At 37.9% G+C, this 14,142-nt stretch overlaps 1 protein-coding gene across 1 annotated transcript in view; it reads right to left on the bottom strand.

The window, feature by feature from the left end:
* The window catches only part of LOC110310329 (oxygen-regulated protein 1), a 268,949-nt gene that overhangs the window by 45,396 nt on the left and 209,411 nt on the right, over positions 1 to 14,142 (bottom strand). Inside the window, exons 18-19 of the mRNA XM_029485010.1 lie at positions 12,414 to 12,613; positions 6,131 to 6,217 (exon numbers count right to left, since the gene is read on the bottom strand). Coding sequence (XP_029340870.1) covers positions 6,131 to 6,217; positions 12,414 to 12,613 — 287 coding nt within the window. The remainder of the gene's footprint in view (positions 1 to 6,130; positions 6,218 to 12,413; positions 12,614 to 14,142) is intronic.

The raw sequence follows: 14,142 nt of genomic DNA on the forward strand, positions 1-14,142 counted from the left end.
AGTGAGGTAACCCAATCACAAAAGAACTCACATGATATGTACTCACTGATAAGTGGATATTAGCCCAGAAACTTAGAATACCCAAGATACAAGATACAATTTGCAAAAATCATGAAATTCAAGAAGAACTATTTGTCAGACAGATAATTGTAATGTTTTACAGAGAAGTGTTTCTACACAGCTCAGTATTGCTCTAAGACATGGTGGTAAAAGACCTGTATAAGGTGGTAAAAAGATGGTGTATATTTATTAGTTGAATCTACGGTAATAAAATCAGGGGACTTATGTCTGTCAAATTCCATTCTATCAAGTACAAGGAAACTGTTGTAGCTATATTAGTAATAGATAATTCCACTTGCTATGGCAAATCAGACACTTAAATATATGACTAGATATATTTCATAATTTTGCCCATCATGGATAACTGAGAGATACAAGCTCTAAACAACACTGTATCTCCCCTAGCTGTGTTCTCCTACACACCTCTAATCTTCAAGGTCCTCTCTCTACAAGCTCCTCCCCACTGCTCTGAGTAAGACGTTTACCTTTTGTGCTAGAAATTTCTGTAAATGGGGCTTCAGTTTAACCTAGCTTCTAATATTGGCTCGCTACCAGTCTTGTGTCTCCTCCCATTTAACCATCAAACCCACTTCCATTATATTTTGGAATCATTTTCATAGCTAAGGCCAGACTCATACTGAATCTATGACTTTCTCTCAAATATATCAAAGTACCTCACTAATTCACCCACTTAACTCATTCTAGATCAAAATGGTTCCTGGGGATCTCATCTTTATCATCTCATCTTCTAAGCCACAGAAATTATAAACACCTATGTATTGCTAATCATGAGTAGATTCATACAAATATCTGTTGCTTTCCCACTATATAATTGTCATGTTAATGAAACAAAAGCAGTCTCTGAATATTGGTCCTTATGTTGCTTAATGTCTCGTGAAGCTTTTGTGGGAAATATTAAAAATCGAACCATCAAGTTCCCACATTCCATCCAGCTACTCTTTGCCCACCAACTCTCTGGTGGGGCTGGAGCTCCCAAGTTCCCTTCGCTACCATGCCAGTCCCCACCCAATGACTACCCACCTCACAGTCAGCAGCCACAGCACCCAGCAACCTGTTAGAAACAAAACTCTAGAAGCCTATAACTAACAAGTCAGATTTACATATCAATAAATTCTCAATTCACAAGATGCCTATTTAATAATTTCAGAGCCAATTGATAATGATACAAACTGCCCACCTAGATTAGACAAGTTATCCCAGTTAGTCTATCCCTATATGATATTCATAACTACCTGTGGCTATTTAAAACCATGAGATCAGGATCTTCTTCCTGTCCATCCGCCTCCATCTTGACTTCTTCTCCCCTTCCTCTGAATCACTCTCTGCCCCTGCAACTCTACATGCTACCTCCCTTTACCCTGTCCAATCACAGGCCTCCTGCTGCACTAATACTTTAACATAATTGGACAGGGATAATCTTGCCACATGAAGCATCAGCCCCGGAAAAGAAAGAAAGAAAGAAAGAGAGAGAGAGAGAGAGAGAGAGAGAGAGAGAGAGNGGAAGAGAGAGAGAGAGAGAGAGAGAGAGAGAGAGAGAAAGAAAGAAAGAAAGAAAGAAAGAAAGAAAGAAAGAAAGAAAGAAAGAAAGAGAGAAAGAAAGAGAGAGAGAGAAAGAGAGAGAGAAAGAGAGAAAGAGAGGAAGAATAAACTCAAAACTTAAAAGTTCAATGAATTATGAAATAGTATAAATCTTTATTATACTAAAACAATATCATTAGGGCTGAAGAGATGGTTCAAGAATTTAAAATATGTACTACTTTTACAGAAGATCTAAGTTTGGTTCACAGCACTCATGTTTGACAGCTCACAATCACCTTTAACCTCCAGAAGGATGTGGAACCTTTGGTCTTTGTAGGCTCCTACCCTCTCAAGTGACTATTCACACAGACACACGCTTCACATAATAAAATAATAAAACAGATCCTGCCACCTCTCCACCCACCTTTATCAGACCTGTAGTTGTGGAACCATACAGGTCAGATTCTCTTCCATCTTTAATCACCCATCTTTCTAGCACAGTGAGTCCTCTGGGGCACACCCAGCAGACTTGAGCAGCCTGCCATTCCCACTGGACCCTCATTCTCCCCACACCTCTCAACTCAACTTCATGAGTCCTGCTGATGTGGAACCATAGCCAAAGGATACCCGTCAGAGGTCCCCAACACCAGGATCATCAAGGTTAGGACCTCTGCCAAATCAGGGCTGAAATAAATCAGTTAAAACTGAATCTCACTTATAGGGGGAATAAAATAATTATAGGAGGCAGATGAAGGGAGAAAACTGGGTGAGAGGAGACATGGGGAGGTTAATGGGTGTAGTTCAGGATCAGATTTGGGGAGAGACAGGAAAATTACCAGATGGTCATGAAAAATAATGGAAATCTGCAGCTGGGGGGTGGTGGGAAATCTTCAGAACATGTCAGAGATCTGGAATAGGGGAGGCTTCAAAGCATCAATGGGGGTGACCTTAGCTGAGACTCACTCAGTGGGAATACAGAAGCTGAAAAGGCCTCCTTCTGTAGTCAGGCAGGAATCCTAGTGAAGCAATAGGGACACCAACCCACCTAAAACACTTTCTACCCAAAATTAATCTTTGCTACAAGAAATGCAGGGACTAGGAATGGGGCAGAGACTTAGGGAACAGCCAACCATAACTAGCCTAAATAGAGACCCATCTCAATAGCAAGCACCAATACCTGACAATATTAATGATACTCTGCTACAGAGCTACAGGATTTCTCTGTGTAACTATGGCTGACCAGAAGCTCACTCTGTAGACCAACCTGTCCTCTGAGATTTTCCTGCCTCTGAGTCCTGAGTGCTGGAATCAAACGTAGATTCCACTACCATGGATCCTTGCTAATAGACTGTCATCTGAAATATTTTGTTAGTGGCAAATTTAGTTTTTAAATAGCTAGTAAACGAATGACTTTAGTACCAATTGAGCCTTTAGTATGTTTATTCTGTACCTTGCCCTGCGCAAATTAGGAATAAAAAGTTCAGTAGCATTATACAATGGAATTCACCATGGAAACATTTCCTATGAAACATAAGCATGTTCAGGCATCACATTGAGAAAGTAGCCTCTGGGCTTGGACATTAGTGGAAAACAACTTCTCAGAGTGTCTTGTTAAATTGTTTTTAACTTTAATACCCTTCTTTGCTAGGGCTTTTTGAAAATATAGTTGATTCCAAGACTTGACAAAAGAAAACACTAAATAAGCTTGAAACATCTTTTACCTGAGAAAGTAAAGAAGCCCTCTTAAACTGGATACCAACATGCCAAAAGGATATAGAAGCTTAAAGGGTAAAGAATAATTTTAGCACCAAAATAAGTCATGATCAGAGCAAAGTAAGCCTATTGAAGTAAGATTTTGCTGGTGTTGGCACCTGTTGATATGCCAGAGATTGGTGCAAGGACTCCATGAACACCAATAGTAAAGAGTGATTAAGCTATACAATAAATATTTTTTGCATAAAGCCCTGCTATACTCTCAGAAATAGCTGAAATAATCTATAAATTATTTATAGTAACCATTGCAACATAGATAGTTGTTAGATAGTTTAGGAAATAATCATCAAAGAAGCCTGGAATTTTCACTAAAGATACTTTATTTTCAAAATGTTTTTCATATATAGTTGGCTGAGTAATGCAGAGACAGAGTCCACAGATATGGAAAGCTGGATACATTAATAAATACAATGTTTAATCAAGGGAAATAGAAAGTTCTGCTTCATAGAAGAATGACAGGAAATACAGAAGTAAAAACGTAGTCAGAAAATATCACTATTTGGCAACCCTCACATTGATGACTGCTTCAAGCCAGAAGCACCAGTGGATCCAACACTTGATGGAAGGGACTATTATGATGAGTGAGATATTCACATGACTAAACTGACACTGTTCTAAAACAACAAATAACAAATCACACATCATGCACACATCATAACAAAGAGTAAAGAAGCAGAAGGGCCCAAGTTTAGTAAGTAGAGATTGCTTTCATCACTGCAATTTTTATAAACTTGAAACCATTTGACAAATATATATATGTGTGTGTGTGTGTGTGTGTGTGTGTGTGTGTGTATGTGTGTGTATGTATACAAATATGTATATGTATGTATACAAATATCTCTTCTTTCATATCACTTTGGTACTTATATTTCTAGCTGATGAATTGTTTTGCTGAATCTGTTATTTGTTCTCCTACTCTGCAATTCAGATATCTTTATTACTGAGTAGGGGTAATGATAATCCCTCTTCTTGATTCCTGGAACTTAGTGTTTCCTTCTATAACAGGTTTTACTTGAAATGTTTATCTGAAGACCCAATGAGCTTTGTATCTTCCAGGAAGTTCATTTCTGTCTCTCTGTTGAATTCTCTCAAAGCTGATAATTTCCTACCATTCTCCATGATATCAACCACAATATAGTGCCCTGTCAGTTGTTCAAAAGATATCTGAACCACTATTCACAATGTACGTATTTGTTCTTATACTATAAACTAGCACTTTTTTTTGAACTCTGTATATGCTAAGTATGATGCAGGGGTTCTGAGATACACCTACTGCTCAAGTCTAAGGACCCAAATTCTATCACTGGAACTACATAAAGCTGATGAGAAAGATCTAGTACAAAACTAACCTCTGAAATGTATACACTGTGACACATACATCCACAAAGACACCCCCCTCTCACAAACAGAGACATACAATAGTAAACTTATATGTAAATTTATCAAATATCTTAGCAAAATTAAGTTTCATACAGCCAAATATACAACAGCAAAGATCACAGATAAGATTGTGAAATAGTTAAAGTGGAAAATATTGCCATATTTTACCAGTGGTATCCAAATATTAAACATAAAATATTTTATTAGCATATCACACACAATAAAGAAATTAATGACAGATGTAGATATTAAAGCAGAGAACATTCATAATTCAAATATATCATCTTTTTTGTATAATGTATTGCTTGCATTTAGAAATATAAGGACCACTAAGGTTTTAACCACTACTTTTAAAAACAAGGTCCAATGACAATGCTTTAGAATCTCCAGAGACCAATGTACAAGATGACTATTTACTAAATGATTGTAGCAAAACTATTTGACTTCAATGAGCATTAATTTTCTCATCTATAAAATAGGAACATCAACAGTAGTCAAATAAAGGAGTAATTGATAAGTAAATATACAATAACATTGGTAAGGCAGCTGACATATGGCAAGCATTCAGCATACATTATTGATGCAATTAACTATAAACATAAATAAATGGGCTATTCAATGTATGTGTAAGATGACTTGATTTTATTAAAAACATAGCCGGGCATGGTTGTGCACGCCTTTAATCCTAGCATTTGGGAGGCAGAGGCCGATAGATTTCTGAGTTCGAGGCCAGCCTGGTCTACAGAGTGAGTTCCAGGACAGCCAGGGCTACACAGAGAAACCCTAACTCGAAAAACAAAACAAAAACAAAAAACAAAAAAAAAAAAAAGAAAGAAAGAAAGGAAGAAAGAAAGAAAGAAAGAAAACCATAAAAGATGCACATTTGTGTAAGTTCATTTATACTGATATATTTATTCATATTATTATACTATGTATATATTATAGAATATATTTTATTAATATATTTATCTTACACATATTTATAATTCATATACAAGTAGATTCTATGTACATATATTTTTAGAGAGAGAATGAAGATACAAGCATACATGTAAGAGATTCACAAAACACATGGTAAAGAACATGGACTACTAAGGTGGTCATAGATATCAAAGAATAAAGATGCCCTTTGATTCTTATATTTTTCTATATTCTTCTGGTTTTGACTTATTAATAAAAGTCACATTTTAAAAATATTATTATAAAATACTACTGCTAAAATGTAATTCACCATAGTGAAGCACTAAGGGTGTGTGTCCACAATTTTTTGTTTGCATTACTTAGGACAATTTAAACAGTATTTTTGACACCCACTCTTTATGTGACCTGCTTGCTCTTTTTATCAGCATAAGTATGAAGCATAAAGGAAAGCCATTACCCTCTGTAAGGTCCACTCTGGTTGCCCACCAGTTCCATCATGTCCTATTCTGATCTTGTATATCTCTCCAATGCCTCTTAGTACAACCTGGATGAAATGCAAAGTCAGAAAATTACTAAAACATTATAAATTAGGCACATCACAATATTCTTGTTCTTTGTAAGATTTAAAGCACTTTGCTCATGGTTGTGATACTCTTAGAAGGCCTTGCAGAAGAAAGTTCTCTCAGATGCTTGTCCATCAAACTCACAGACAAAAAAATGAGAAAAAAATATCCTCTAACTTGACTAGACATTGGCAAAAGGAAGTCAGAGGAAGGAGTGGGATAAAGAGCATGTGATGCTCTCTGACAAGCACACATTTCTCACTAGAACCAACGCTGTTACATGTCAGTGACAAAAAGAAGGGCTTTAATTTTGAGAATAAAAAGGAATTCTCACCAAATAAAATAAAAAATATAGAAAATTTCCAAGGTTATAGAAAGTACCTGTGAGTCCAGAACTTCCTTCTATTTTGAAAATACTCTTTGACTCCTCCACTAAAATGTGGATATCATAGTTCAAGGAAGAAAAGCAGTCCTCCACACAAGCATATGCATTTGGTTAGTTTTTATTTTGGAGAACTGTTTTGTAATTCCTATGAGCTCAGTGCAAATTCTTGTGATTATTTTAATTGAGCAAATTAAAGCACACATCTCTGGCCCCATATTTTCTTTATATATTGAATGGACATTTTCATAGTTAGGGATTCCATTGCTTTGAAGAGACACCATGGTCAAGGCAACTCTTAAAAAGGAAAACTTTTAATTGGCGCTGACTTACAGTTTCTGAGGTTTAGTAGATTATCATCATGGTGGAAAGCATGGCAGTGTGCAGTCAGACATGGTACTGGAGAAGTAGCTCAGAGTTCTACATCTTAATCCTAAGGCAGCCAGGAATAGATTGCAATTCCATGCTCAGCAGAACTTGAGCATCGAAGACCTCAAAGCCCATTCCACAGTGATATACTTCCTTTAGCAAGGCCACACCAACTCCAACAAGGTCACACATACTAATATTGACCCTCCCATTGGCCAAGCACTGAAGCAAACAAGTCTATAGAGGTTAAACATATTCAAACCAACACATTCCACTCCCTGGCCCCATAGGCTTGTAGCTATAACAATGTAAAATGTATTTAGTTTAACTTAAAAGTCCCCATAGATTATCACAGTCCCAACAATGTTTAAAAGTCTAAAGTTTAAAGACTCTTCTGAGATTCATGCAATCTCTCAAAGTAATCTTTTATAAAATCAAAATCAAAAAGTAGATCCCATACTTCCAACATATCATTGCACAGTATATACATTACCCTTTCAAAATGTAGAGAAGGGAGCATGGTGGGGAGGTACTGTGCAAAAGAAACACTAAACTTGGCAAACTCCAAACTCTGCATCTACTATCACAAGGGAGCATGGTGGGGAGATACTGTACAAAAGAAACACTAAGCTGGGAAAACTCCAAACTCTGCATCTAATATCACGATACTCTTCAAATCTTCAACTCATTTCAGTTTTGCTAACTGCAACATATTTCTTTCTCTTGGACTTTTTCTGCTCCCTATTAATAGCTTTCTATGACAGGTATCCCATGGCTCTGGCATAGTCAACATTTTTGGGGTCTTCAAAGAAATCCAGGCTTCACAGTATCACATACTGGCCTCTCTGGACCTCCATGTCAGTACACCCCTGCTATATTTCTAGCCTCAGAAGCCTTCCTTAGTCTCAGAGAAAAATTCTTTCCTTGATTCTAAAGCCAGAAAAAGTTGCCAAGTTCTGCTGCTTGGAGGAACTAGAACATGGGCCCCCTTGATCAATTACATCTTCACCAGCTTTCTGGTTTCAATGGCTTAATACATAAGTTTGGCTGTTCTGGAACTCACTCTTTAGACTAACCTTGAACTCAGACATCTACATTACCCTGTCTTCTGAGTACTGGGATTTAAGGCCTATACCACCATGCCAGGACCTCCTTTTCCTTGTAGATCTTTGTAAACATGGCCACTATACTTCAAAAAAACTTCAGACAAGGGTAAAAAGCAGCCACATTCTTCACCAAATATCACAAGAATGATCTCTTGGCAATATATTAACATTCTGTTTCTCTCAAACCTCTTGAACTAGATCCTAAAAGCTCAATCACCCTCAGCACCACTGTCTTCCATGTTTCTAATAGTGTAGCTCATTAAGCCCTACTTCTTTAAAATCCACATTCCTCTAAACAAGAGCATAGTCAGGACTATCACAGCAATACCCCACTCCTGGTACCAATTTCTATCTCTTAGTTAGGATTTCCATTGCTATGAAGAGACACCATGACCAAGGCAACCCACATTTAATTGGAGCTGTCTTCCAGTTTCAGAGGTTTAGTCCATTATCATCATGGCAGTAAGCATGGCAATGTGAAGGCAGACAGAGTGCTGGGAAGGAGCTGAGAGTTCTACATCTTAATCCAAAGCAGCCAGAAGGAGCCTGTAATTCCATGCTGGGCAGAGCTTAAGCAAAGGAGACTGCAAACCCTGCCCCCACAATGGCATATTTCCTCCAACAAGGCCACACCTACTCCAACAAAACCATACGTCCTAATACTGCCTCTTCCTATGTACCAAGTATTTAAGTACATGAGTCTATGGGGACCAAACTACCACAGACATAATACTTTTAATACAAAAATCTAGATGTTGTGCAACATCACAGATATGAAAAACAAAAGCAGTGGGACAGTCTCCATCTTAGGAAAATGTATAACATGAAGAAGAATCTCTTTGAAAGCAGATATTTATAGCATAATAAAGTAGTGTTATACCCCTGAGCCTCACATAGGATGGCTTTGCCAACATCCATGGGTCAGTGGCTTTGATCCTTGACCCAGTTGGCTCATGTCAGTACCCACTCCAGATCTGACACACTCATAACTTCCTCAGCTCCCCACGATGCATGATTTCTTGCCTTGGTCCAGCAGTCTACAGGAAGAAAGGTTCTTCAAGGAGTCTACTTTATAGGATGAACACGCTCCAGTGAGTAATTTCCTTAAGTATACACACTGTACCCACACCAGGCTCTAGGAGCATAAAATGTTAACTGAAGTCTATTTGATCAGATATGTCACACTGTCCTCAAAGACAGCTATATGTATACTTGAAGCTGAAAGTGGGAAAAATAAAAGATGAATTCAGAAGTGACAAATTATGCAATGCAAAGGAGTACAAGAAACATTCCCACAAATTAAAGAGTGGGGATGAGTTAACTAATCCTAATTTAGGATTCTCCAATTACCAAGAGTCATTGGCAGCAATTCCTCATAATCCCCAGCCTAAGCCTTCTTAAACTCTAGTACACAGACAACATCTGTCTGTCTTACTAAAACTTACATTATGATATGAGCTAGTGGTTATGGAAAGGGACCTGATATTTTGTAGCCCTCATTGACTCCTGGTGTATCTTTGCTAATATGTTAGAGTCCACACACCTGCAGAGTCCAAGAGGCTTTGTAGACCCAGCCTCCATTACTAGAAAAATAATAAGCAATTTATCCAAAGTAAAGTAACTAATAATATGTTCATTTAATATTAATTTCATATTCATGATACCAGGACCTCTGTTCTTTACCAGTTTACATTTAGGTTGATACAAAAGGAATTATGCTTGCAGATTGTGAACTTTTGGTTATTATAACTAAGCCAAAATACATCTTAATTAGTCAGACTAGAAACCATTATATACTGTTGCTCATAATAAATAATTTTGTTTATTCCTGTTACATAAAATTTGCACTTTGTGGGAGAGTTTCTCTGAAAAAAAGCCATGGATAGGTCTGAAGAGGTTCTAATTTGTTGGCAGAAATCTGGGTAATACAATAGATGTGGCAGAACTTTCTAGCCCAATAACTTCATCCTCTGAAGCAGTGATTGTGTCATATGCAGTTAGTGATTGTGGGGTATCATGGGGAAGCCCATTCCATTGGAACAACACTACTTTAGCTGATGCAATCATGGAATATCCCATAAATATGCTGCCCATATTTCTCAGACCTGGTTTCACGAGGATTGAGGAAACTATAATACATCAGTCCTCCTGTAGATGATCCAACCAACTGATCGTGACTGACTATTTTTATGCAAGTTTGGCATTCAAAAAACCTTCGGAGCTTCTTGTTGTATGCAATCTGCGTTTTGTCACATGCCACAGTCTCATCAAGAAATCATTCATCAGTGAATAGAATTAAGAGAGAATAAAAGTTCAAAACTGGCAATTGTTTCAGTCAGCTCATGGGCACCTGTTGAGTCTCTTTGCATTTTCCGTTCATTTCCTGTGGTCATCTCTGGGTTCTTTGGCTACTTCTTTGATAGTTGTAAGAGTATCAGGTTGGAAAAGTGCTCTTACTTAGTCATTGTGAATGCCTGATGGTGGGACACTTGTTCCTGATAATGAAGTTTCTCATCCACTCTGCAAAACTACTCGAACAACCCCCCATTGCACTATACTTTTATCAGCAGCTCCTGAGTCATGTATGTTGTGATGTAGCAAGTTCCTCTATTGCTTTATGACCCATTTCAAACTCAAATAAGAATAGAGTTTTAATTTGCTCTTTCTGTAACATCATTTCCATGGTACAAAATAAATATAAAACAAACAGGAAGCCATTAGCCAAAATCATAAAAGGAAAGAAACATATTAAAATTATAAATGACTTAACTCTATTTATTTAAGAAGGTATTCTAGTAACACACAGAAAATCTCAACACTGCAAAACTGCTACAATTACTTTTACCCGGACCTATACATTTCCTGTGTGGTAAATGGGATTCTTTCTTAGTACACATTCTTTCTATCATAATCATCTCAGGATTTATAAAGAAGGGAAGTCATTGCCTCCTTTCTATACATAATTAAATGACATATTCAAGGTCAGACAGTTGTCATACAGGAAGCTAGCACCAATCAAGCTCACCTAATGTTGGGCCAGGACTAGTAACAGTGACTGCACTTTAGAAGCACATAGAGAGCTTTTTTAAAAATCTCAGTATTCAGGATGCACCCAAACAAAATGAATGTGCTCTCTGGAAATGCAGGTAGTTGTCAATGGTTTTTAAAGCTCTCTAGGTATTCCAATGTGCAATCACGAGCCTCTAAGATTCAACCCTAGGGAAATTTTTCCTGAAAAACATTGAGAAAATTTATCAACCTGTCAATACATATGGCATATGACATATTATCAGGAACATCATGATTCTGTGAATGACTTAGGTTTTAATTCTAACATGCATTCTGAATTATGAGCTATCATTTTCAAGAAAACATTCAAAACACATGTTAGAGGGAGTAACCACCATGGGCCCTATCAAAGTGTCCCTCCATCACTGTAGACAATTGTATTTCATCAGTAAAACTCCATAAATAAGCATAAAATTAGAACTACAATCAGCACTGAAGATACAAAACTAACTGGATATTAGTGAGGCCAAGTGCTGAACCCCCAAGCAGCCTTTTCAGACTGGTGACTAAGGTTGGCCTCCATAATTCGCTAATCCCTAGTACACAAAGAGACCCTCACGGATAAGCGGCTGCTGTTCAGTTAATGCACTGAAGAACCATACAGCTTTTGTCTTGCAGGGGGCAAGAATTAGTAAAGTAAAATGTAACTGTCCTGGTTGACTTTTGGCCAGTGCTCCTACAAGTGACACAAGCAGTAGGTTATATGCAAACCACAGCAGCTCAGAGCTCTTCCAGTAAGATATAAGTGTGAGAGCAATTTAAATCATCATGGGCAGAGCCTCTTAACACTTAGTTCAGCTTACCAATGTCTGAAAGCATATCAACTACAGAAAGAGGGGCTTCCATTACTCTTAAGAATCTCCCATATCTTGTAATCAGGGCACAATATTAACTAGATTGATGATTTTTTTTAAGAAATGGCCTTAAAGAAAGAATATTTTTACATAATCTTCCTCACTTCTATGAATAAGAGAGATGAGTAAATGTGTTTATTTTGACTATTATAGCAGGAAATGAATTAATTAACTTATGGTGTTTATAACAGACTAGGTTCATTTTATGCAGTCTCTCTGACTCTCCCTTTTTCTGTCTTTATCTTCCTCTATCTCTTTATTTCACTGATTCAGTCTCTGTCTCAGTCTAACTCTGCCTAACTCTGGCCCTCCTCTCTTTCTCTCTGTCTCTCTTTCTCTCTGACACACACATCTATATTACATAACTTTGAAATTTTCAAACAATAACATGACTTGCCTGAAATTCATCTGTCTGTCCTGGAAGGAAGAGCTTTTCTTGGCTGTCCTTGGTAAGGCTGATTGGTCCAGTGACACCTTCATATCCATACACCCACAATGTGACATTGGCCTGAGTACCTGTGTTTCCAGTCACCACTAAGACCTTCCAGTTTTCTTCTAACAGAAGTGTCTCATTACTGCACAGATGCTTGCTTTCTTCTGTACAGAGTAAGAGAAGAACATAAGGGGCAGATCAGGTACATTAGGCTAACAGAGTTCTCTGTTACACTGAAGTCTAAGAATATCAGGGAACATCAAGACAAGCATGGGTGATGTGGGGTGAGAGAGGCCCCGAAGTGTGAAGGCTCCAGGGGAGCAGACTTGTGCTCTTCTCATCACAGCAAGGTTCTGGACAATTGAGACTCTACCATAGAAGAAAACCACATGTAAACAATAATTGTCAGCCCAGGGAACTTTTCCTTGTACTCAGGGCTACAACACAGGATGGCATGCTAGAGCCAACAATGTGAGCTTATAAATTTTTCATAAAGTTGCTTGTCAGCTTTGTGCGGTTCATACATAGTCAGTAACTGTGATAGAAAGTAACAAACTGAATTAAAACATGCTTTCAAATATCATAAAAACAGCATGGCAAGAATAGAGAAATGTTTTCTAGAATGTAATTAAAAATGGAAATTTTTACAACTAATATCTATTTTCTGAAAGATGCTTTCTCTTGGCCTGTCTGATCCCTATTAACACAACAGCAGACATTTTCCTCTTGGCTATATAATATTCTCTCTCTCTCTCTCTCTCTCTCTCTCTCTCTCTCTCTCACTGTATATGTGTGTGTATGGGTGTGTGTGTGTGTGTGTGTGTGTGTGTGTGTGTGTGTGTGTGCTAAGACTAAAAGTTGGTACTGAGCACTGCACACTTGATTGCACCTCACATCTTTTGAGGAGACAGATTTGTTCAGTGTTCACCGACTTGGCTAAGTTAGCTAGTCAGTGAGCTTCTGGGAAGCACCTGTCACAGACCCTCCTCAGGACTGAGATGGGAGGCACCATCCCACATCTTCCAGTCAGTGCTGTAAAATTCAAGTCCTCCTACATACATGGCAGTTACTTTAAAATTATTTTTTATTTTTTATTTATTTTATTATTTATTTTTATTATTTTATTTTTTATTAGATATTTTCTTCATTTACTTTTCAAATGTTATCCCCTTTCATAGTTTCTCCTCCAAAAATCCCATATCCCCTTTCCTCCCCCTGCTCACCAACTCATCTACTCCTGCTTCCTGGCCCTGGCATTCCCCTATCCTAGGGCAAAGAATCTTCATAGGACCAAGGGCCTCTCCTCCTATTGATGAGCAACTAGGCCATCCCCTGCTACATATGGAGCTAGAGCCATGAGACCCACTATGTGTTTTGTGGATGAGTGGTTTAGTTCCAGGGAGCTCTGGGGCTACTGGTTATTTCATATTGTTATTCCTCCTACGGGGCTGCAAACTCATTTAGCTCCTTGGGTACTTTCAGCTCCTTCATTGGAAATCCTGTACTCAGTCCAATGAATGACTATGAGCATCCACTTCTGTATTTTTCAGGTACTGGCAGAGCCTCTTAGGAGACAGCTATATCAGTCTGCTATCAGCAACCACCAAAGTGATTTCCAGAGTGGTTGTACCATCTTCCAATACCACTAGGAATGGAGGATTGTTCCTTTTTCTCCACATCTTCGATAGCATCT

The sequence above is a fragment of the Mus caroli genome, chromosome 1 (assembly GCF_900094665.2).
Source record: "Mus caroli chromosome 1, CAROLI_EIJ_v1.1, whole genome shotgun sequence".
Lineage (NCBI taxonomy): Eukaryota > Metazoa > Chordata > Mammalia > Rodentia > Muridae > Mus > Mus caroli.